Source organism: Aquarana catesbeiana, linkage group LG05 (assembly GCF_042186555.1).
Source record: "Aquarana catesbeiana isolate 2022-GZ linkage group LG05, ASM4218655v1, whole genome shotgun sequence".
Taxonomy (NCBI): domain Eukaryota; kingdom Metazoa; phylum Chordata; class Amphibia; order Anura; family Ranidae; genus Aquarana; species Aquarana catesbeiana.
In genome coordinates, this window is record NC_133328.1 from 496,486,662 (window position 1) to 496,513,356 (window position 26,695).

General features: G+C 41.1%; 1 protein-coding gene across 2 annotated transcripts in view; it reads right to left on the bottom strand.

Moving 5' to 3' along the window:
• NOL4 (nucleolar protein 4) overlaps nt 1-26,695 on the bottom strand; it is a 428,096-nt gene that overhangs the window by 159,626 nt on the left and 241,775 nt on the right. For both annotated transcript variants that reach the window (XM_073631542.1, XM_073631541.1), the window contains exons 3-4: nt 11,735-11,846; nt 6,617-6,729 (exon numbers count right to left, since the gene is read on the bottom strand). In XM_073631542.1, the coding sequence (XP_073487643.1) occupies nt 6,617-6,729; nt 11,735-11,846 (225 nt within the window). The remainder of the gene's footprint in view (nt 1-6,616; nt 6,730-11,734; nt 11,847-26,695) is intronic.

Here is a 26,695-nt window from a genome sequence, read left to right on the forward strand (position 1 = left end):
GAGTGAGTTTAGGTGGGGGGGGGGTTGTGAAATCTAGATAATTGCTCATTAGCAGCACACTATTTGGAGTGAGTTTAGGTGGGGGGGGGGGGGGTTTGTGAAATCTAGATAATTGCTCATTAGCAGCACACTAAATACACTCAAACAAAATACATTCCAAATGAGTAGACTAGGTGGATATGTTCCCATCACTTCATGCTGGGAAGGTTATTGAAGGAAAATATACATGCATGACAAAAAATAACAGGAAAAAAATCCAGCATGTGTGAGGATAAAAAGGGGACATTCACACTATATTGCAATGATGGTAAGTAGTGTTTGAAGCAAGAAATACATTATATTATCAAAGATTACATAAAAGAACATGTGATGCTAATAAAAGAAAAATATCTTACCTTAATATAGTCCTTCTGCAGGACCTGTATGATGGCAGAACAGGTCTCTGGGATAATGATCCCCAGAGCCTGGGGGGAGATGCCTGTCGAGAACTTAAGGTCCTGCAGGCTACTCCCTGTGGCCAAATACCGCAAGGTAGCGACCAGCCTCTGCTCCGGAGTGATGGCTTGCCTCATGCAGGTATCCTGCCTGCTGATATAGGGGGTCAGCAAAGCCAACAAACGGTCAAAAACGGGGTCCGTCATCCGGAGAAAGTTCCTGAAATCCTCAGGATTATTCTCACGGATCTCACGGAGCAAAGGCATGTGACAGAACTGGTCACGCTGAAGCAACCAATTCTTGGTCCATGAACTCCTCCTCGCCCTGTTCATGGACTGGTCTTGGGCTGAAGAATAAACTACAGCACCAAGCACATACAATGCACGAGCTCGACGACGAGTACGTACAGGTAACATGGCTTCAAAACGGTCGGCTGGTCAGAACGCACTAAACAGAACGCACTGAAGAACAGCAAGGCCTGTGAAGAACGACCTGAAAATCAGGAACGAGCGGCCAATAAAACAAAGATTTCTCAATGCCAACTGACCAAACGCACTGAAAAGCAGATACAAACCTCACAAGCACAGACTGAACAACAGTTAAAACGAACTGAAAAATACGAGTCTCACAAGCGCGAATCGTCTCTCACCAAACTTCTACTAACACGAGATAAACACGAGATTAGCAGAAGGAGCCCAAAGGGTGTCGTACGGGCTATTGAACTTCCGTTTTATAGTCTCGTCGGACTTGGTGTACGTCACCGCGTACTAGGCTGTCGTACTTTTGTGTGGTCGTGTGTGTGTAAGTCCGTTCGTAAGAAAGTCTGCCGCAAGTCCGCCGAAGGTACGTCGGAAGTCTGTCGGACAGGCTGTCGGACTTTTGTAGACGAAAAGTCCGACCGTGTGTACGCGGCATTAGTGTATAAAAGAGCCTGTATTTTTGAATAAAAGAGATTCCTGGTTGAACTTACATACAGCCTGCCTGGTGTTTGTTCTGAGCTATCACAACTGGGTTAGAACGGCACATAGCTATAGTTCTAATCCCGGAGCATTGGATGACCGAACAATCAGATGTTGCGATCTGCAATCTGATTCTATAGCTGCAGAGGAGTGTCGGGAGAGTGGAACCGAGCGAGCAAGGGGCTCATTACAATTTGGTCTGGCACTTCTTCCATTGGGGAATGTTATTTTTTGTTTACAAGCTTTGGGTTCACACCTAATATGGATGCGGCTGACAGCAGGGGTCCGGTGCATCCCTGTTCTCCTTTTCATGGACGAATCAGGTCCGAATTTGGACCCGAAACAGAGTCAAAGATGCACAGGACCCCCCCGGAGATGTGTGAATCGGCTCCATTGAGAGCCGGTCACAATCTCCTCTCATGCAAATTGAATGCGGGGAAACCCGCATTCCAATTTGCATCAGTGTGAGCCCAGCCTTATATGATCAGTCTAAATACTGTATCACTTGTGACAACTGGGCTACTTTATTCAAATATGAATGGTGTACAAAGCTCACATGAATGTAAAATGATGCTTTTTACTGTTTGCTAATTTTATTCCAGCATGTATAAGAATCTCTGCAATCATTTTAGGACTGTGCCCTAAAGGGCAAGTACTTTTCAGGTGGTAAACAACACCCAATTAAGGTAAGAGAGTTGCAACAGGTTCAGTGCATAGAGATATTGGATGATTAATCAGCTATCCTCTCATCATCTATTTCTATAATTTTAAGATAACAATTCTGGGAGGATGCTGCCCAGTTACATCACAAATTGTCTTTGTAAATCACACAATGAACTTGTCCTCAGCCCTGAACTGATGTATCTTTTTAGCTTCATCAACGATTATAGCTGAGTCTAGTATTTATGTTGCTGTTCTATCAATGCAGAAATCAGTGTGGTTTCACTGCTGACAGACTATAGCATACTGTAAGATATGTGTGTGTGCACATATATGTCAATGTTAGAAAAGGTTTTTCTTCAACAATCAGATTATTTCCTGTCTTCTGACTGCTGTTACGTGTTTCTAGGTACACTGATTTTTCAATATAAGGGTCTGATAAATGGGATAAAAGAACGACTTGGCTCTCCAGTACACTTAAGAAAAAAAATACATGAACAGAATGTCTAATCACAATAGGTGGGTTCTGATACACATGTAACAAGGTCCCCCTAAACTCAGCTAAAGAAGATGTAAATCCTAATGGCTATGTGTATCTTGGCTTTTGTGTATTTCATATAAGTAAATCGGTAATTACTATGTTTAGCCTCTCCTTTTATTCCCAAAGGAAGACCAGAGTCAGTTTTAAAGATGTTTAACCTAATAAAGACATAAATTACCCAGCATGTGTATATAAGAAGCAGATTTGCGGAGAGCTGTATAGTAGCTAGGTACAGCTCATCCATTGTTATTGGTACTGATAGATGACTTGTGTTCAACACGCTTCTCAGTTCAGGGATCTCTCACTCAGTCTGATCCACGCTGACACCTTGACAGTCCAGATATAAGTGTGTCAAGTCTTTTTATTCACCACTTCACTTGATGCACTAACAGTCAATACAGCAGTAGGTATTCCAAGTTTAGACTGCAATAACAATCAACAAATGCCTTGGACAGCTATTCACATCAGAACCCGGAAACCAGAAAGACTTGCAAAAATGAAACGTGAAACCAATACTGCCATTATAGCACATATCACTTTAAAGAGAATCTATCTTTTTTTTTTAGCTTTATGTTAATATGATCACCCTAATGTAAAACATCTAACTGGCAAGGGTTTTGTTTTTAAGCATTTCCATTTATAATTTTATTTGTTCATCCTGCTTTGCAGTGGCTGTTCTTTACTGCTGCTCTTGTCTCAAAGTTGGACAGAATTCGGATGGTTTATCCATTTTTTTAAAAATCTGTAATCAGTAAAATGCTAACTGCACTGTCTGAGATACAGAAAGCCACAAGGAGTAGTTCTACCCATTTTATGTTTATATACTCTCAAGTTGACACAAGATAGGGATGTTCCATCTGTGTAGCAATCAGTCAGTACTCTTTACAATGAATTGTTCTTAGTAGGGTGATTTTGGTAAGGTGATTGCACCATTAATATTACTCCGGCAATAAATAATTCTAGAGTTTGAATTTTGATAGTTGTGAGGTACAATAAAGTGTCTGAATTTTGGCTGATTCTTGCTGATTCAATTGGCATTCGAGCAATTTGATAAACAATGATTTAAAAATTGACTGAGCTGGGTGGAAAAATAATGGCCAAACAAATGCTATCAGATGCAGTCACTGTTTGGGTGGTGCAGGTAATGATTACAATGGTCAGCAATTGATATTCCTCCATAAATGCTTTTTAGCATGGATGGGCAATTCAATTGATTTGCTCTTGTTTAGCCCACAGGCTGAACGAGAGAAAATCAAACTGGGTATTGCAAGCCTATGTTTTCATACCATCAAACACTTTTTTTGGCAGCGGGTAGATCCATACAGGTACAGCTTTGACTGCAAAGCTTTTTCTGAGTCGTCTGGGTGCAGCAGCACAAATGCTGGCCAGCTACGTAGACTTCTGGTCTACTGCTAGAATAAAAGCATTTGATTAGAGGTTTGACATTTTTTTTTAAATTATTATTGGGAAGGGCTGGGAGGGACTGCATCTTTGGTGAATAGTTAATACAATTTTAGATCTATTTTAAATTGAATTTCTGTGTAAGACAAAAAGGAGGACCTCTGATGTTTTTTACTCCTTGTAAAAGCACATAGGGCATCCACCCCACTGTTCTGCTAACCAGTAGTACTTGGTTTTCTGTTGTGTCCAGCAATGTCTTTCCATTTAGCTGTAATTGTTGTCACAAGAATACCTGTAGAGTTCAAATGGAACAAAAGCACCTGTAAATCGGGGTTTTGTAAGAGACTAATTTTATGTTGAAATATACTGTATATGTGTGTGAATTACAGTCATATTTTGCAAAAAGTAGAAAACCTATTGTACTGTTGTAACTAGTTTAGCTGATATCTAGTCAGGATAAGCAAAAACAACATCAGATCGTGTACAGCTAGTGTTTTAGCTATTGAGAAACAGCAAAATGCAAGGTACAAACTGACAGCTCTGGTCAGAGTTGCTGTACTAACCATGCAAGGTTAGTACAGTGATCTACCCCGCTGAGCTGTTGTGTTCTGACAGGGGACAGGCCCCCAGAATACTCTGATCTCTCTCTCTGAGAATCCTGACATTCAGCCTGTGAGTACGGGGCTTTAACAGTCCAAAGAGTGATTGGGTGGAAGGGGGAAATAAGTCTGCATGTTTTTTAAAATGCTAACTTTTTTAATTACATAAAAAAATACTACTTTCTTTAAGCTAAATTTTTATTGTGTGTGAAATATAGATGCAAAAAAAGTATGCATGTGCAGTTTAGCACGTGGTAAAAGCACTCATACTCCAAGCCCATTTTGTGGCTGATTCATCAAGGATTTCAGGTCTCTTCAAGGGCATTTTAAGTGGCAGATTCAGAAAGTTTCTTCTGCTGAACACAATTGATATTTTGCTTATAGCAAAGAAGAGGAAGTCATTTGTGTAAGTTATGTGAGAGTTTCAGTGGCCAGAAGGCCTCCATCTCCTAGTCTTTTGTGGCTATAACAGCCTCCACCTATATAGGAAGTCTTTCTTCAAGATTTTGGAGTGTGTTTGTGGGAATTGTGCCTGCTCAGCAAAAAGAGCATTTGTAATGTCACATACTGATGACATATGAGAAGACATGGTTCACAATCAGCGCTCCAATTCATTAAAATGTGTTTTGTAGTGTTGCAGTCAGGGCTCAGTGCAGGCAGTGGAGTCCCTCCATGGCAAACTTGTTATCCCATGTCTTTATGTACCTGCCTTTGTCCAAAGGGTACAGTTATGAAAGAACTGGGAAGCTGTTGCTAAAAGGTTGAAATCACACAATGGTCTAACATGTCTTTGTACAGTATGTTGTAGCATTAACAGTAACCTTCGCTGGAAACACCTGATCTCAGTAATTTGTCCATGTATGTGTATATAGTAATAATAGAGTGGAATTAATTTTTTTCATAATTCTTAGTAAGTAAAATTGAAAATCTTTTTTTTTTCAATTAAGTTTCCAAATTAAATTCTCCTTTATATTATGCTTCATTTGGTATGTAATGCAGGATTACCACTGCTTACCATGGCTCCTGACAACTGTCTTGTCTTTCCAGGGGCACTCTCCTCCCTGTTATGCCTGTACACTGCCCCAGTCTGCATGGCAAAATGTTTGCCCATAAAGTATATCAGCAGAAAAATGTGCAAAACTTGACATCAGAATGCTGTGCAAAAGAACTTCCTTGAATCAAAAACAAATGCAAGCACTTGAACAAATGGATTTTTTTTCCTCAAATGCAAACATTTGTACTTTCTTAATGTTCTGTGAATTGCCCTGCCCAAGTGCACCTTTCTAATGCCAGGTGTAAACTGATCTAAGTGGTCGCCATGTTTATTGTACAAACATTTGTATTTTCTCTTTAGTGAATCAGGTCAGTTTTGTGTCATAGCTAGTTTGCTGTCCAGATTGCGCAAAACCAACTCCGGAGACCAGCTTCCTTTCCCACTACAGGCCAAAAACTTTATGAAGCATTGTTTTTTTTACTTCAAAGAGAAAAAAACTTGCACCTTTAAAAACACAAAAAAGCAAGAACAGATAACTAGTTATTCATTTGGTATATTTACTCACTGTTATGTATGCTTAACGTTTGTCTTAACAATAGCTTTGTAATTTAAGTTTTAAAAGCAATAAAGGGGTCACTAAAGCAGTCCACGGGTGGAAGGAAAGAAAATCACTTGATTCCCCCATCAGCAGTCAACTACCCGCAGCGCTATTGTGTTCTGCCAGGGGTTGCAGGAAGCCTTCCCGGGCAGCAGAACACCATTGTTGCTAGTAACTATAGCTGCTGGCAGTAATCAAATCTAAAAAAATCTTAAAGGCTGGTTGCACCCAAATTGATCAATGGCTTGACTTTGGTACAATAAGACTGCCCATACATGGATTGAATTTTGGGGGTCACTGGCTGGATATCGATCCACGTATGGCCGGCTTTGGTAAATTCTTTTTGTAATAAATGGCCTAAGGGTAACCTAGGAACTGCATTGTGAATTGTCATAATAGCCCTTAACTGCAATCTATAACACACTTTACCTCATCTTGTTGTGAATTTAAGAGCTGAAGTTTCATGTGCTTCATATAAGCCATAGTTATTGGCATGTTGTAGTCAATCATACTTGTCACCAGTGTTGGAGGCTTTCCATTATCTGTAAAGCAAATAAAAAAGTTTGTTATGTTCATGTCATTTTGAAATCATTCTCTGGTCACGTAAGTGTGCTTGCAAGTTTAAACTGATTTGTGCTGGGATGGATTTAAGTGGTATCAAAACCTAAAACCTTTTATACGTTTTGGAAATGTTAGAATTACATCAGGTTTTAGTGCTATTGCTAGAGAAAGTCAGCATGCCATGTGCGGACCAACATTTTAAAGACACAGGGGGTTGATTTACTAAAACTGGAGAGTGCAAAATCTGATGCAGCTCTGCATAGAAACCAATCAGCTTCCAGGTTTTATTATCAAAACTTAATTGAATAAGCTGAAGTTAGAAGCTGATTGGCTACCATGTACAGCTTCACCAGATTTTGCACTCTCCAGTTTTAGTAAATCAACCCCAGGGTGTCACCTTTTAACAAGGTAACAGCTTGAAAAACAGCAGGGACACTCAAAACTATTTTTTATTTACAAGATTGCATTGATTTCATTGTTGTGGAACGACCACGTGCATATATTCAACACACACATACACCATATAGGGGTTATTTACGAAAGGCAAATCCATTTTGCAGTATAAGTGCAGACTACAAGTGCAAAGTGCACTTGAAATTGCACTGAAAGTGCACTTGGAAGTGCAGTTGCTGTAAATCTGAGGGGTGGATTTGAAATGAGGGGAAGCTCTGCTGATTTTATCATCCAATCAGGTGCAAGCTAAAATGCTGTTTTTTATTTTCCTTGCATGTCCCCCTCAGATCTACAGCGACTGCACTTCCAAGTGCACTGTCAGTGCAGTTTCAAGTGCATTTTGCACTTGTAGTGCAAAGTGGATTTGCCTTTCATAAATAACCCCCACTGTGACCAACAAGGCCCACCTGGGACCATCCAATTCCTTTATGCATCAACAATGCTGACACCAAAGCAATGCCACAGGAGGTGAAAAATACTCAATGGAATGCAAGGGTCCCTCGTGAACAGTGGACCCCACTTGATGTGGATGGCTTGTCTATAAAGGACAATGGAATATGAGGGTCCCTAGTGCACCCTGTTGGTCATTATATGGTGTGTGTGCATGTATATACTGTACATACAATATATACACACTTGGGTGAGCTCAGGTGGCACTAACCACTAGTCCTTTATAGACAAGGCATTCACATCAAGTGGGGTCCACTGTCAGTGTCACTGCTAATTAAATGTATACAAATCAATGGGATGTGATGTCAAAATGTAATGCAATTTATTCATCCTTCCATGGCGCAACAGTATAATCAGCACAAATATGTGAGTAAGCAATAGTTAACCTCCCTGGCGGTATGATTATTTCGGATTTTAGGTGCTGAAAGCGGTACAATTATTTTGCATGGAAATTTGGCATTTTATATTGTAGGCCTGTAATTCTTAACAATAACACACTTAAATCTGTCCAAACAAGAGTCTAGTAGATATCCCGGGTCTGATGAAGTTTGAAACACAAAAACATAAATTATAATATAATAAATAAATATAAATAATTAAAAAAAAAATATATAATAATAATAAAATAAATTTCCCCACGATTCACTATCGCTCAATTCTGCAAGTGTTCTAATTTACTATCGCTGTTTTCTAGCTGATCTAAAGCCACTTTTGACATAAAGGGACACTTTTTGGTTGCTATGGACAATCTCCAGTTTCCAGGCAGAAAGAACAGTATATATCATATAAAACTGCATGCAGGGCATGGGCCAAAGCACTGGGGACAAAAGGGATGTGAAATAATTTCATACATTACTGTAATCTGTAAGATTACAGTACTGTATGTGTTATGGTTTTTACATTTTTTTGAATTTGCTGCCAGGCTCCGCCCCCGTGCGTCGCGCCGCTCGCAGGGAATGGAGCCTGGCACAGAGAGGCTTCGGAGGAGACACAGCCCACGGACACAGTGGGGGACATCGCAGGATCCTGGGGACAAGGTAAGTAAAGCCGCACCAGGATCCTGCAATGCAATGCCGAGTGTGGCTCGGGGTTACCGCTAATGGGACTGAAATTTAACCCCGAGCCATACTCGGGATTACCGTCAGGGAGGCTACGCACCATTGTTCTTTCTAAAAACTTGTGTCATATGTTTGCACATGGTGGTTCTGTATTGTTACACTTATATAGGGGACCCTAGTGTCTGCAAACATTTTTCATTTCATGTATGGGACTTCAGTAAAGTTGTATCTGCACACGATGTACTGACTATTTCAAGCAATGGATATTCAAATGCACCACTGTTGGCCATACATCAACTACATCTGACCACTGAAGACATTGCCGTACAGATTTTGGGTTTAGATTTCATTGCTGTGTGTGATCCTCTCTATTTGTCCTGGTGACTATAATCACTGGGACAGAAAGTGATAATAAATCAAAAATTTTACAGCTACCACAACAGAAATGGAGGAGGAATCTTTCATCAGAGATATTTATGTCAACAAATGTTCCCATTCTGCTGACATGGAATGTGGCTCTATACTACTTTACTAAAAAAGGTTTCCATTGCTGTATCTATAGAATTGAAGAGATTTCCCCTGAAATGTCTTGGTGACTACTACTGGAACAGCAACTGAGAGAAACCATTCCTTGTGGGTATAAAGACAGCAAAACAAAAAATCTGATGGACAATTTTACTATTTCCTACGATATCCGAAATGGAAAAAAAGAAACTTTAGTTCAAAATTCTATTTTAAATCAAGACATAACTAAAGTTATGGAGCAGTTTTATTAAAAAGGCATTTGTCTCAGACACACAAGGACCGGGAGTTATTTAATAGTCTTCCAAGTAATACATCTTGGATTATGCTCTATTAACCACTTCGCCCTATAGCAGATTTGCTGCCACAGGGCGGCCATTCTGTGCAGAACCACGTATATATATGTGATTCTGCAATTCTGGGTGGGGGTATGTGATTAATCACAGCAGAAGCCGATCAGTGGGTGCCGGCCAATGGATGTCCGCCAACTCCCGCTGACTGGCGAGGAGACACACTGGACAGAGCTCTGCATAAGTAAACAATGTAGAGATCCGTCCTGTCAGTGGGGATGTGCTTGATTGTGTTTCCCAGCACATCCCTTAGTGAAAGCAGCACACTGTACACACAAAAACACTTTGTCTCTAGCAATAATATAGATGGAGGTGTGTGTGTGTGTGTGTGTGTGTGTGTGTGTGTGTGTGTGTGTGTGTGTATATATATATATATATATATATATATATATATATATATATATATACATTATATACATACACTATATTGCCAAAAGTAGTGGGACGCCTGCCTTTACACGCACATGAACTTTAATGGCATCCCAGTCTTAGTCCGTAGGGTTCAATATTGAGTTGGCCCACCCTTTGCAGCAATAACAGCTTCAACTCTTCTGGGAAGGCTGTCCACAGGGTTTAAGAGTGTGTCCATGGGAATGTTTGACCATTGTTTCAGATGCGCATTTGTGAGGTCAGGCGCTGATGTTGGACGAGAAGGCCTGGCTCCCAGAGGTCAGGACTCTATGCAGGCCAGTCAAGTTCCTCCACCCCAAACTCGCTCATCCATGTCTTTCCAGACCTTGCTTTGTGCACTGGACCAAATAATTTTGTGAAGGGAGGATTATGGTGTGGGGTTGTTTTTCAGGGGTTGGGCTTGGCCCTTAGGTCCAGTGAAGGGAACTCTTAAGGCGTCAGCATAGCAAGACATTTTGGGCAATTTCCTGCTCCCAATTATGTGGGAATAGTTTGGGGATGGCCCATTCCTGTTCCAACATGACTGTGCACCAGTGCACAAAGCAAGGTTCATAAAGACATAGATGAGTGAGTTTGGGGTGGAGGAACTTGACTGGCCTGCACAGAGTCCTGACCTCAACCTGATAGAACACCTTTGGATGAATTAGAGCGGAGATTGCAAGCCAGGCCTTCTCGTCCACATCAGTGCCTGACCTCACAAATGTGCTTCTGGAAGAATGATCAAACATTCCAACTCTCCCATAAACACACTCCTAAACCGTGTGGACAGCCTCCCCAGAAGAGTTGAAGCTGTTATAGCTGCAAAAGGTGGGCCAACTCAATATTGAACCCTACGGACTAAAACTGGGATGCCTATAAAGTTCATGTGCGTGTAAAGGCAGTCATCCCAATACTTTTGATAAAATAGTATATATATATATATAGATATATATCTATATATATATATATATAGATATATATCTATATATATATATATATAGATATATATATATATATATAGATATATATATATATATATAGAGAGAGAGAGAGAGAGAGATATATATATATATATCTAGATATATCTATATCTAGATATATCTATATAGATATATCTAGATATAGATATATCTAGATATATATATATATATATATATCGATCGATCGATAGATAGATAGATAGATAGATAGATAGATAGATAGATAGATAGATAGATAGATAGATAGATAGATACAGAAGCCTCAAGTTATATATTATATTTATGTAAATTTGATGCTTCTGTTTATAATTTCACCAGAGACAGAACTGGATCCAGTAAGGTAGAAGTGTATGGGCTAGGAAATCACACTGGAGTGATACAGAGGTTGCAGATTTCAATGTAGCATTGCCTCAAACATGCTTCGGGTGCTATGGAGAATTGCCCAGCAGGTGGACATGACCTAGTTTAACATCCAAATTGCAATGCTTTAGGTGATGGCTCAAGAGGAAGATATGAAGTAAGCAGTTACCAGTTACAGGGCTATTTATTGACTTACACACTAATAACACTTAAACAGTGCTAACAGCCAACCAACTATTTTTTGGCAACCTAATTACATAAACCATGGTTGGCTGTATTGGCTATATTGAATTAGCACGTACATAACTGCAAAGTTGGTAAGTATTCTCCTATGGATAGCATGTGCTAAGTGAAGCAGCTATACCTCTCGCCCTGTAAAGTAGGTGGGTCACTTTCAATCATTGACCATTGCTCTTACAGTACCTTTGTGATCAGCTCCATCTGGATTTAAGTGCATTCTTTTCTGACACTCTGAGCAGCTCATTAGGAATCTTGTCACAGCTTCTCTGGGAAGGAAGGCATATGTCTCTGATATCTAAAACAAACAAAATAACATCCACAATATGAAAAAGCCAGAAATATTTGTCATACAGTACATAACAGTGAAACTATTTTACAACAGCTAGATGAAAATTCTTTATCATGCTAATGTTTACCACAAAATTGCACTCAAAAGAAAGTGTATATCTGGGCATAATAAATGTACAATACATGCACATTTCTCCATGTTTTGTCTGTGTATAAATGCTGCAAGTATAGAAAAACCCCTGCTGATCCTGACATAAATCCAATGAGCTGCTTGTCAGCCCTGCCTTGAGTCTCCTCTGCTACTACAATGCAACCCCCCCCCCCCCTTATTCCTGGAGATGAGGAGCAGGAAAGATGTTCTGAAGACCAATAGGGCACCAACATCACAAGTCCCTGAACCACAGAGGAAGTATGGTAATTCAGTCTTAAATCTGTCCACAAGGTTGAATCTCCTGGGCAGCTGCTGCACACTCCCACTTGGAGTCAGGATATGCTGAAAACACAAGAAGAAACAGGGCACCTCTAAGGCTATGTTAAGATATATAAACCGCGACTCCTTTGAAAAGCGATCTATGTTCAGAATGGGTTTGCTGGGTTTGCTGCCCACTGAACGTGACAGGAGTGCTAATATTTGCTGTGGGCATGTGAACACCCCCGTCTGCTGTCTTTGCAGCTTAAGAAGGGGGGGTTTGGGGAGCACTAAAAACACGGCTTAAATACATATTTTTAACATCCCCTAACCACAAGTCTATATGAGCCCCAAGGATAGGTTTACACCACATGCGGTGGGACTGTGTTGGGTGGCTATTCCAGCGCAGTCCTACCACATGGACAAGGCATGCGGTACTTTTTCTTAATGTACTTTGTTGCCATGGTGCACGGGCACAATGCCCTGAAAACAAATACTGCATGTAGTACTTTTTAAAGCGCAGTGCGAGACAATCCATTGCCTTGTGCCGGCTATTGAATTTTATGAGATGTCTGCGTGAAATCTCAATAAAGTTTGTTAGAAAAAAAAAGGCCCCACCGCACTGCACAAACATTCAATATTCATCTTCATCAAATACTCTTTGAGGTGCCATGTTTCTTCTTGTGTCCTCATTGTAGTCCAACAAGAAGGAAACATTGACGGTTGCCTGGCATCTATCTGTGTGACGTGAAGGCCACTGGACCGATCAAACAGAACCTGCAGCTCCAGCACTTTAAAGAGACATGGCACTTCCCTATAAAAGAAAAGGGATTTTACCTCTCTGGCAGCCCAGGTCTCCTATCTTCCCTCTGTTTCTGAGCCGCAGCCTCATCTGCAGCATTAAAGTGTAGCATGGGATGCCTGCATTCCCCACCACTATGGTTCCTTTCTTATCACCCCTATGTCACTGCTAAGTCCTGAATGTGTCAAATGTGGAAGACACTAAAGGAGGTTGTAGCTCTAGAACAGGGGGGATATGGAAGAAATGAGCCACCAGAGAAGTAAGTATAATCCCTTTTCTCTTGTAGGGAGTGCCAGTCTAATTAATTTGAAGACCTGACAGAATCTATTTAAAGCGGACATTCACCCTCCCGAGGATGATCCGACCTCTCCACCCCTTCTTTTCTCCTCTGCAGAAATAGGGCATAGTTTTATTGGGTTTTTTTTGCTTACGTCTTTTTTTAATGTAAAGTTCGCCCCACCTCCCCATGCAGGTCACTTGCCTTAGGCAAATTTTACACACACTGCCCGCTGTGCCTCCCCGGATATGTACGTCACATATCCCAGGAGACATAGCCTTTCATTCAAGAACAGGAGGAGGGGGCGGGCCTGTCGGCGCATCATCGAGTGGCATGTCCGCTGAACCCGGGAGAGCCAGCGAGCCTCTCAATGACGTCAGAAAAAACATAGCAGTGTGGGGCGGAGCTGTGGCTGGGCATGAGATGATCTCAGCAAGTCAACACTGGATCTACTGGATGGGTGAGTATTTGAAATGTCCAGATACCACCATCAGGTAAGTGGGACAAAACATTTTTTCTTTTAAATGGGGAGACCGGCAAGGGTTCCTCTTAAAAATCACTGATTGTAAAATGGCTGAAAGGGTCTGCATGATTTCAGAAACATCCTGTGACCTTTTTCTAAGGACTGTTTACTGTGGAGAGAGTCTGTCATGCTGCAGGCTATCCTCAGCTAGTCCCATGGGAAAAATGTCAGGGCTACGTGAAGGAGCAGCTGTTGATTGTTAGCGATGTACAGCTGAAAAGACATAGGCACCCTGTGTGTGTTTCTGTGAGTGCTGCCTAAACGAAAACCTGTATTGAGGGTATACGGAGGCTGACATATATTTCTGAAAATGCTAGTTTTCTGGCTTGTGTATTTAATATGTAATATTTTTGAGTCACTAACCCAAAACCATGCACATCAGAAGTTCAGACTTCACTTAGACCTTTCTGACTGCTTGTTTATAAAATAAATAAGTCAAAGAATCATGTAACTTTTTGTCAGGAGGTCAGAAAAGGCAACCTCTATTTTTCTCACAGTACATGTATCTTTAAGGCATTAAGGTGTCGCCCCACACCAGTTGCAATAGCCCACCCATTGTGGCTAAAGTGTCAATGCAGCCTGCTTGATGCTACCCCAGGTAATATAAGAGGAAAATACAATGTCATTCTGTGAACCAGATCCTCAGACATAACAGGAGACTGCGATGTGAACCAGACACTGGAGTCAAGTCTGCCAAACTTTCCTATTTCCCTGCACAGAAAAAAAAACATTAATTTTAAAGTGACATTGAGCCTAGGTTCACGTTGAAGAAATTTGACATGCCATTTGACAAATGGCATGCCAAATCGGCGGCTATTGCCAGAAATGGCACCGTCTGAAACGGTGCGGCTCCACACTGATTCCCAAAAGTAGTTCCTGTACTACTTTTGGCAACTTCGGGGGGCAATTTGTATAGACAACTGTGCAGGAACCTGCACAGATGTCTGTCAAATCGCCCCTGAAGTTAGACTGCATTGCCGGGTTGAAATCGTTTGAGTTCAGCTGAACTCACGCTATTTCTAACCCGCTCCAATAGGCTCAAGCTTATTTTTTCATTAAAGTACAGACTTATACATTGGGGGAGATTTACTGAAACTGGTGCACACAGAATCTGGTGCAGCTGTGTATAGTAACCAATCAGCTTCTAACTTCAGCTTGTTCAATTAAGCTTTGACAAAAAACCTAGAAGCTGACTGGTTACTATGCACAGCTGCCCCAAATTATATGTGACTAGTTTTCATAAATCTCCCCCATTCTGTAAAGTCTATGTCTTTTAATATTTGTATTTTTTTTACTGGCTGCTCCCACGGCCAAGGAGATACCCATGTGTGAATGATCCTAGCCAGGGCTGTGTGTGTCCATTAACACACACAGTGCCTGGCAAGCCCCACCTCTTCTCCCTTCACCCAGTTCCTGACAGACAGCTTACCGAAATAGTGCTGTGTATTTTTTACCACCCCATGGTACACATCATTTACCTGGGTGAATGATGTGCACTGTGCACCATTTGCCTCTCCATTCAGTAAAATAAGGAAACGGGCGAGCCTAGTGGCATGTCATCATAGGCCCGCTGGCTGAACCCGTAAAAGCTAGATGACATCACAGAAAAACATGGCGGCATGGGACAGAGTGGTGGCAAAACAGAAGAGATTATACATAGACTTGCAGTCATAGTAAAGTTAGGTAGTGTAGAGGCTGTGCTTGGTGTATTATCTATAGGATGTGGAAAGTTTGCCTCTCATAGCTGGGTAGGAGGTGAATAGCTAGGGGTGTTGTGAAGTGTTTGTGTCGTCTGAGGGGGGAAGGCAACTGCCTGGTGGTCAAAATTATAAAGGACAAAAGCCTACTCTTGTGTTTAAAGTGGTATTAACCTCTTAGCGCCGGTGCCTCCCGGCCCTTTAAGAGGTTTATGATGCCGGGAGGCAGGGCACGGCTTGAGATCATGTGACCACCGTGATTGGCTGTCACGGCGGTCACGAAAACTCCCGATCACAATGAGTGATCGAAAACGTTGGGTTAGGGGTTCGTAACTATGCTGGGAGAGCACAGTGTGCATACTTTCAGCACACAATTCAGCAATTCACGCAAATATGCGGCTCTTCGGCGCTAAGGACCAGGCGCAGAGAAGCCGCATATTTGCTTACAGCTGGCGCCAAGGGGTAAATCTTTACGCTTTTCCATACAGGTCGGCTTAAATTAATTCTTAACTGTAGGGACTGTGAATATCTCCTAAACTTGCAGTGTCTGGTAGATACTTACATCGGCTACAGTCAATTATATGATTGGGACATGCACAGTACGCTCTGCATTCACAGCACACTGGGTGTGCCCTAATCGCTTAAACCTGCAGGGGGTCTATTTTAATATGTTTATTATTGAGAGTAATACTGCTTTAAGTAGGATATGGGTCTGTGTAGTAAGACTTCCCATGGATTTTTGGGGAGGGTGGTGGGTAGCATAAGCAGACTTTTAATGGGTCTTCATAGGCCAGGGGAAGAGGGGACAGTTTTGATAGGGGCAGATGGGAACAAACTAAGCAACTGAAGAATTTTACCTTATCCCATTGCTGGAGGGAGTTACCAGGTCCAAAAGCAGTTAATTCTAGAACAGCGAATATGAGAAGCAGAGTACTGGATATAATCACATATGAGGGACTGAGTTCCCTATACACATCTACCTAGCCAAAGGCAGCGAAGGTCTTGAAGTACCACTTGGAGTTGGGGTTGATGGTGGGATTCAATTTTGGAGGATCTATCTAGCTTGGGGTTGGTGACCAAGCTGGAACTGCCACAGAGGAATAAAATGCCTTTGCAATCGGTGTTTTTAGAAGTCAAGCATATAAAATAAATACAATTGTATGACAGTAATGCTCTATCTGTCCTTTTCCTCTCTCCGCGGTCCATTTATGATGCCTGCCAGAGAAGGTTCATCTGACAGTAACCCTGGATAGTCCTCATGCATTTGTGACCTTTATGTTAGTGGTCTGATGCCTCTGCTAAGAGGCTGTGTTTGGCGTTGGAACATAGGAGTGATCATGTGTGATATCCAATCAGCACTTTTCACCTGTGGATGGACTCTATTTCTATTGTGGAGTTCTCTCACTTATATGAATATATTTGTTTGTGATTTCGGTGTTGTGGGACCCTATTTTATATGAATGCTTTTTTTTTTCACAGAATTTTTCAAATAAAAATACATTAAAGAAAAAAGTATGCAAAACAATGGCATCAATAAAGATAAAAGCAGATTTTAACAGAAATATGTGTATACAGCTGACATATTGTTCTGCACCAGTACCCAACTATTTAACATGTTAAAGGGTAAGTACACTTTTGTGAGAAAAAAATAATATAAAGTATACAATTGTGACACACGTCACATTGTAATTGAACATTATTAAAAATTACCTTTCCTTTTCAATCTGCAGTGCTGTAATTTTCTGTAAAATGCAATGCAATATGGCAACCTGGAGGTGGTCTGTACACAGATGGTGTACAGAATGCCCCCCCTCCCCCCAAAAAAATCTTGTTTCCTGCTTGTGATTGGTTTACTGATTTTCCCAGAAGTCTGCACTAAAATACTAATCCGATTTTGAGTATCCCCAGCAGCAAAAAAGTTTTAGTGCCATACTCACAAATGGAAATCATGTCTAAATGGATGCAGACCCTGCAACTTTCCTCATTAGAGCCCTGCAGGTGCAGCAGTTGACTGATAACTATAAAACCATTCAGATTCACTTCACATGGCCACAGACAGACAGCTATTTCTTCAGGCTCGGTTCACATATAACTGAACTGGATGAGTTTTGAACCGCATACAGTTCCCATGACATGTGAACAGGCAGCCTTCTCTATGGAGCCAGTTAGCATATCTGCAGGCCGGCTGCTAAAAAGAGTCCTGTATGTTTTTCAGTCCAGTTAAGGTGCGATTTCAAGTACAAATTCGCACCTGAATCGCACCCGACCCGGAAAACAAAACTGCACTGTACTCCTTTTAAAAAACGCAGGGAAACCGTGGCAGGAATCTGCAACGTTTGTTAAAATTCCTGCAAAGTACAGTGCTCACTCAGAGAGGCATGTTTTTTTTTTCTCAACAAACGTGGAGTTATTTTTTAAATCACCCAACATATAAATGAAATTACCAAACCATACAAGTACCCTATACACTTGCCACACAAAAATGCAATGAAATAAAGTTCTTTTGTGAAAAGATTGAATTGAATAGGCTACAATTAGCCTTGAAGTGCAACAGTAGCTGCTGTCAGAAAGAAATTTGAAGTGATTTTTACGAACTTGCGGGATGTCAATACACATTAGATTTTGGTCACATGGCACCTGTGGAAACCAGCATCCTGCAAGGCTTTTGTATAAACAGCATTACAAATACTTCCTACCTTGAACTGCTAGCGTCCTAAAACCTGAAGTACTTTGTGAAATACTTTGTGAAGCTTTCCATGTTTTCAAAAACTTTTCTGCTGAAACTCTGAAAGTTTATACTCTATATTACTATATTTAGCCATGGTCTTTAACCCTGAACACTTGCTGGAATCCACTGTTATACTTACGTATGGAATCAATATGAACTATTTATTTTCCCAGATCATGTAATATCTAGATACGTTTGTATTAATAATTACACTACAGTCATCCTATTGATTAACCACTTCCCTACCAGGCCAATTCTGACATTTCTCTCTTACATGTAAAAATCATCATTTTTTTGCTAGAAAATTACATAGAACCCCCAAACATTATAAATGTTTTTTTTAGCAAAGACCCTAGAGAATACAATGGTGGTTGTTGCAACTTTTTATCTCACACAATATTTGCGCAGGAATTTTTCGAACGCGTTTTTTTGGGGAAAAAAACAGTTTTGTGTTTTAATAAAAAAAACAAAACAGTAAAGTTAGCCCAATGTTTTTGCATTTTGTGAAAGATGAAGTTACGCCGAGTAAATAGATACCTAACATGTCACGCTTCAAAATTGCACACGCTCGTGGAATGACGCCAATGTTCGGTACTTAAAAATCCCCATAGGCGATGCTTGAAATTTTTTTACTGGTTACATGTTTTGAGTTACAGAGGAGGTCTAGGGACAAAATGATTGCTCTCGCTCCAACGTTCACGGCGATACCTCACATGTATGTTTTGAACACCGTTTTCATATGTGGGCGGGACTTACGTATGCGTTCGCTTCGGCGTGCAATCACACGGGGACAGCGGCGCTTAAAATTTTTTTTTTTTTATTGTTAATTATATTTAATTTTTTAATTTTGACACTTTTTTGAAAAAAAAAAAAATTGATCACTTTTATTCCTATTACAAGGAATGTAAACATCCCTTGTAATAGCAATATGACATGTCAGGTGTTCTTAATAGTGAGATATGAGGTCAATAAGACCCCATATCTCACCACTAGGCTGGGAAGCCTGAAATAAAAAAATAAATAAAACGATTGCCGCTTCCCAGCCGAAGCGGCGCCGTTTTTTTTAATGGAGAGGCTGGGCGTGATGTCATAACATCGCGCCCGGCCTCCGACGATCATAGAGACTCCGGCGACGGAAATCTCTATGATCTACATCCGGCGCCGGCAGTTCCGCTCTCCGCCTCACCGATCGTAACAGTGAGTCGGAACAAGCACCGGAGGGCGGCGGGAGGGGGGGGCTTCCCCTCTCGCCTCCCATAGGAACGATCAAGTGGCAGAACGGCCGCTATGAACGTTCCTATGGTGTGGAGATTCGCCGGCTGAAACCGGCACTATCTGAATGATGTCTGTAACTACAGGCATCATTCAGATATACCCGCCCAAAGTCCAGGACGTCATATGGGCGGGCGGGAAGTGGTTAAGCACAACAGGAAAATATGCAGCATCATCCATAGTAGGCATCACATATTCAGTTTAATTCTGCGATCAGCATTTAGGGCCGCCTCACACCACAATTTCTGCATTCCATATGTGTTTCTGCATATACATATTTTATGCATTCAGGTGCGTTTTTTAGGGGTTTTTTTCCCTCTTTTTTTCTTCATCTCAGTTAGAACATGTGCATTCTGGTGCATTTTTGATGTGTTCCAGTGCACTTCCGATGTGTTTGCCTCATTCCACATGCATGTCATACAGAAAAAAATGCAACATGTTCTACTTTTGTTGACTGCACTGGAACACACTGCACTGGTGTGAACTAGGGCCATTGGAATCCATGTTTAACACTGTGCATGGGTTTTTCATGCAGACTAAAAGCTCCCCGAACTGCATCTGGTGTAAACCAGCCCTTAAAGTGGTTGTAAACCCCTATATATACCCAGTGACTGGTCTGATTCACAGAGATGAAACATATTCTCACACATAAGTTATACCTGTTTATCTGCAGTCTTCTCTTCTCTACATCCGTTCAAAGTTCTGAATATTTAATGCTTAGCTTTTCAAGCAGGGGGCGGGGAACTGAAGTCACGGTCTACAGAGCTCAGTGAGGGGAGAGCCGATTGGAGGGAAGGGACACACCCCTTGGCACTATATCAACCCTTTAAAATAATTTGTCCTCCTCTCTGTATACCTCAGGGGACCTCGGGAATCTAGTACAAGATCTATGTTTACTTCAATAAAATATTTATGTTGTATTTGCATACCATTTACGAGGTGTGTCTATTAAATAAAGAGCCTGTGATCCCACCTAGTAAACAAAGCAGTCAGAACCGGTTATAACTGCATGCGTGGTGACCTTAAACATGTTTGAACCTGCATGACAAGCAGCAACACTCTATGGACGTTGATTGTGAGTCGCCATTTAGTTTGGTTGTGTTTTCTGTAGTGTGCCGAAAAAAATGCTAAGTTTAAAAGTTGAACAACTCGTCAATTTGAAATTTTTTGTAAAATTGCACAAAACACCAACAGAATGTTTTAAAATGCTTACTACAGCTTATGGGAATGACGGCCTGTCTTGTGCGCATGTGTTTGAGTGGCACAAAATATTCAGCGAGGGACGTGAGAATGAATTCCCAAAATTAAATCAATGCTTAAAGGGACACTTTTTAAGTCAGTTGATGCAGTAAAGAAGAAAATGGCAGATGTGTTGAAACAGCTAACAGAAATAGATTTTCTCCATGCCTTTGAAAAGTGGAAAACAAGACTGCAGCAATGTATTATTGCAAATGCAAGCATTAAATTTGTTATACATATAAATGAAGGTGAGTTATTTAATCAGTCTCGTTATTTAATAGACACACCTCATATATATTATGTTTAAGCATAAAAAATATTTTTTTATTTTTAGTTATGAAATATGAAATTGCATACAAATCTTATATTTACCACCTTAAGGCAGCAAGTGGTACAGTTAAATCAGTTCTCTACCTCCCTTGTTGATGTATTCTACCATTTTGCTGTTAAGAGGCAGTATTTGGGTCTGCTACATACACAGCTGAATGACTCCAAGAAGGGACCCATCCAGAGCCTCTCCCATCCTCTGCAACTCTCTACTTCAGTCTGTCTGGCTATCTCCTACTCTGGCTGCCTTTAGACGATCCCTGAAAATCCATCTCTTCAGGAAAGAGACCTCCAACTAACTGAACTTTTAACAAATTCACCCCCCACAGTTATAACCTTTTGTACCACTTGCCCCACCCTATTAGATTGTAAGCTCTTATGTGCAGGTCCCTCTTAACCCTCTTGTATTCTATTGTATTATAACTGTACTGTTTCCCTTTATATTGTAAACTACTGCACAAACTGGCACTATAGAAATACTGTATAATATATACATACATATGTAAGACTATTTACACCCATGCACATTTTTTCCTGGTGCATTTTTCATTGTAATTAATAAAAATGCATTAGAATTAACATCTACACGCTTTAGTGTACATTTTAGCATGTTTTTTATGCATGTTGCAATGCATTACTGCCCATTAACACCATCCACGATGCTGTTTGTTGAAGCGTTTTGGTACCATTCATTCTGAATAGCACCCAATTGCACCTTCACAACACACATGCACTGCAATGCACCACAGTGCATGACAATGCATGGCGTCTTGTGTGGTGTGGTGCACTGCACTGTAAAAAAATGCAGGCTTTCTTTTATGCACTGAAGAGTGTTGCAGCCCAATCATTTCTAAAGGGCTGTCTAACACAACTAGCCTTAAGCCCCATACACAAGGGCCGAATGTCGGAAAACATTGGCCAGTTCAATAAAAACTGGCCAACATTCAGACCGTGCGTATGTCAGCCGGTCCGACAGAAGCCGGCTTCTGTCGGACTAGCATGCTGGAAAAACAGCAGCCGACCAGCTCCCGATCAGCGCTCCTTTAGCCTTTGGCTGAGAGGACTGATCGGTGTGTTCTGGCGGGCGTGCATCCCCCATGAGAACACAACAGCTCAGCAGGGAAGATTGATGTACTAACATCAGATTGTTAGTACAGCAGCTCTGACTGGAGCTGTCAGTTGGTGTGTTCCAGGCTTTAGGCTGGGTACAGATTAAAATTCGGCCGGCTCAGCAGGGAACTTCGATCTGGATGTGGCCCTCCCTCTTTGACAGAAGTCGATTGCTAGGTTGATTTCTGTAGAACAATTACGCTGGAAAACTTCAATCAATCAATCAGCAGCTGCAGTCGCTGATCAGTGTTTTCTGACAGTGGAGAGTCCCACTGTCAGAATACAATGTCCCAGTGGAGGGAACTCATCTATCCACCTTGCTTGTATGGATGAGGGAATCTGTTTGTTTTTTTTGTTTAGCCCACCAGCTGAATAAAAAAAAAAAAAAAAAACATTGTAACTCAGCCTTAGTATGGAGTGGGATAAAAGGGGAGCTAAAATAGTTCATAAGGTTTAAAAATACAATTATTCATCAATATCAGTGACCTAAACCCAATGATACATGAGCTGTGATCATTATCAGAATTTATGTTTTTTTTTATTTTTTTTTTATTGAACTAATTGGACTAATTATGGCAGATACAAACCTATCTATGTTGGAATGTGACCATACTGTGCTTTGTCACATGTAGCAGCCTATAATACTTGGTGTGAACCTGCTTGCAGCATGCAGCAGAGGTGCAGCTGTGAGCAAGTTAACAAAGGGCAGCAATTTCACAGCTATTTCAGCAGATTTGCACAGACAGATGGAAATTATACCTTGCAGAGTAGGTCAGCAGCTTTACCTAACCCAGACTTTCAATGAATTGCTTTCCAATTTTGCTTCTTATTCTCCTTTTGAAGGCAGAATAATCAGAACACAAGGACTTTACTTTTTAAATCAAATGCAGGACTCAGCTTTTCTGCTGAACCCATGAATTAATTAACTAGCATTACTCATTTTAAATAACCATAAGCATATGAGCTGGGTAGATTTATGTTTTTTCTTTTTTTAATTGTATAAAATGTAAATGTATTACGGGTCATATGTTTACTTCAAAATTTATGTTATATAAGGAGTCAGGGGGAATATGCCACTCTAAAAAGTAAACTTTTATTGTACAGCACAATGCCGCACCATGGTGCAGTCTAAGTTGGAATGTATGCTGAGATGAGGTTGTATCGCAAAAACTGTATGCCTCATGTATCGCAAGTTTTTACAAGAAATGGAGCTACTTCTGCTCAGCTACCAATCAGATTTCAACTTGACCTGTAATTTTAAATTAGATTGGTAGCTATAGGGAAATAATTTCAGTGCTTAATAGGAGAGGCCATGTATGCTATAGACAGCTCAATCACTTATATCAAACACTGCCAAGATCACTGCAGCAAATGCCAGAAGTAGGGATAAGCTGACAATTTCTTACATACCGTGTTTCCCAGAAAATAAGCCCAGGTCTTATATTAACCACTTGACCACTGGGCACTTAAACCCCCTTAATAACCAGACCAATTTTCAGCTTTTGGTGCTCTCACATTTTGAATGACAATTACTCAGTCATGCAACACTGTATCTATATGAATTTTTTGTCCTTTTTTTCACACAACTAGAGCTTTCTTTTGGTGGTATTTAATCACCGCTGGGCTCTTTATTTTTTGCGCTATAAAAGAAAAAAGACCGAAAAATCTGTAAAAAAATTAATTTTTCTTCGTTTCTGTTATAAAATTTTGAAAATTAGTAATTTTTCTTCATATATTTTGGCCAAAATTTATACCGCTACATATCTTTGGTAAAAATAACCCAAATTAGTGTATATTATTTGGTCTTTGTGAAAGTTATAGCGTCCACAAGCTATGGTGCCAATATCTGAAAATTGATCACACCTGAAGTACTGACGGCCTATCTCATTTCTTGAGACCCTAACATGCCAGAAAAGTACAAATACCCCCCAAATGACCCCTTTTTGGAAAGAAGACATTCCAATGTATTTAGAAAGATGCATGGTGAGTTTTTTGAAGTTGTCATTTTTTCCCACAATTCTTTGCAAAATCAAGTTTTTTTTTTTCGTTTTTTTCACAAAATTGTCATATTAGCAGGTTATTTCTCACACACAGCATATGCATACCACAAATTACACCCCAAAACACATTCTGCTATTACTCCCGAGTACGGCGATACCACATGTGTGAGACTTTTACACAGCTTGGCCACATACAGAGGCCCAACATGCAGGGGAGCACCTTCAGGCATTCTGGAGCACCCAGGCCAATTCTGACATTTCTCTCCTACATGTAAAAATCATCATTTATTTGCTAGAAAATTACATAGAACCCCAAAACATTATATATGTTTTTTTAGCAAAGACCCTAGAGAACAATAGCGGTCATTGCAACTTTTTATCTCGCACGATATTTGCGCAGCAATTTTTCGAACGCGTTTTTTTTTGGAAAAAAAAATGTTTTTTGCTTTAAAAAAAAACAAAACCGTAAGGTTAGCCCAATGTTTTTGCATAATATGAAAGATGAAGTTATGCCGAGTAAATAGATACCTAACATGTCACCTTTCAAAATTGCACACGCTTGTGGAATGGCGCCAAACTTCGCCACTTAAAAATCCCCATAGGCGACGCTTTAAAATTTATTACTGGTTACAAATTTTGAGTTACAGAGGAGGTCTAGGGCCAAAATTATTGCTCTCGCTCTACCGATCGCAGCGATACCTCACATGTGTGGTTTGAACACCGTTTTCATATGTGGGCGGGACTTACATATGCGTTCGCTTCTGCATGCGAGCACACGGACAGGGGCACTTTAAAAAACATTTTTTTTTTTTTATTGTTCATTTTACTTTATTTATTTTAGTTTGACACTTTTTTCCCCAAAAAAAAATTTTTTGATCACTTTTATTCCTATTACAAGGAATGTAAACATCCCTTGTAATAGGAATATGGCATGACAGGTCCTCTTTACAGTGAGATATGGGGTCAATAAGACCCCAAATCTCACCTCTAGGCTGTGCCTGAAATTAAAAAAAAAAAAAAAAAAAAAAGATCCTGGCTTCGATCGTAGCGGTGAGTCGGTAGAAGCACCGGAGGGCGGCGGGAGGGGGGGATGTCCCCTCTCGCCTCCCGTAAGAACGATCAAGCAGTGGAACTGTCGCTATGATCGTTCTTATGGTGTAGGGAATCGCCGGCTGAAAAAGATGATATCTGAATGATGCCTGTAGCTGCACCCATCATTCAGATATCCCCGCACAAAGTCAAGGACGTCGTATGACGGAAGGCCGGAAGTAGTTAAAACGCTTTTTTTTTTTAACACAAAGTTGTTCATTTACACAATATTTCTAACACATAGCATGTACATATCAAAAATGACACCCCAAAATAGATTCTCCTACTCCTCCTGAGTACGGCGATACCACATGTGTGAGACTTCCACAGCCTGGCCACATACAGAGGCTGGGTATGGCTGAGCATGGCCGGGTATGGCTGAGCATGGCCGAGTATGGCTGAGCATGGCTGGGTATTGCAGAGTATCGCCGAGTATGACTGGGTATCGCTGAGTATGACTGGGTATGGCAGAGTATGACTGGGTATCACCGAGTATTGCAGAGTATGGCTGGGTATTGCGGGGTATTGCAGAGTATTGCGGGTTATGGCAGAGTATTGCAGATTTTTGCGGGGTATTGCAGAGCATGGCTGGGTATGGCAGGGTATGGCAGAGTATGGCTGGGTATCACTGAGTATTGCAGAGTATGGCTGGGTATCACTGAGTATTGCAGAGTATGGCTGGGTATCACTGAGTATTGCAGAGTATGGCTGGGTATCACTGAGTATTGCAGAGTATGGCTGGGTATGGCAGAGTATTGCGGGGTATTTCAGAGTATTGCAAGGGTATGGCAGAGTATTGCGGGGTATGACAGAGTATTGCGGGGTATTCCAGGGTATGGCAGAGTATTGCGGGGTATTCCAGGGTATGGCAGAGTATTGCGGGGTATTCCAGGGTATGGCAGAGTATTGCGGGGTATTGCAGGGTATGGCAGAGTATTGCGGAGTATGGCGGGGTATTGCGGAGTATGGCGGGGTATTGCAGGGTATGGCAGAGTATTGCTGGGTATTGCAGGGTATGGCAGAGTATTGCGGGGTATTGCAGGGTATGGCAGAGTATTGCAGGGTATGGCAGAGTATTGCAGGGTATTGCAGGGTATGGCAGAGTATTGCAGGGGTATTGCAGGGTATGGCAGAGTATTGCGGAGTATGGCGGGGTATTGCCGAGTATGGCGGGGTATTGCAGGGTATGGCAGAGTATTGCGGGGTATTGCAGGGTATGGCAGAGTATTGCGGGGTATTGCAGGGTATGGCAGAGTATTGCAGGGGTATTGCAGGGTATGGCAGAGTATTGCAGGGGTATTGCAAGGTATGGCAGAGTATTGCGGAGTATGGCGGGGTATTGCGGAGTATGGCGGGGTATTGCAGGGTATGGCAGAGTATTGC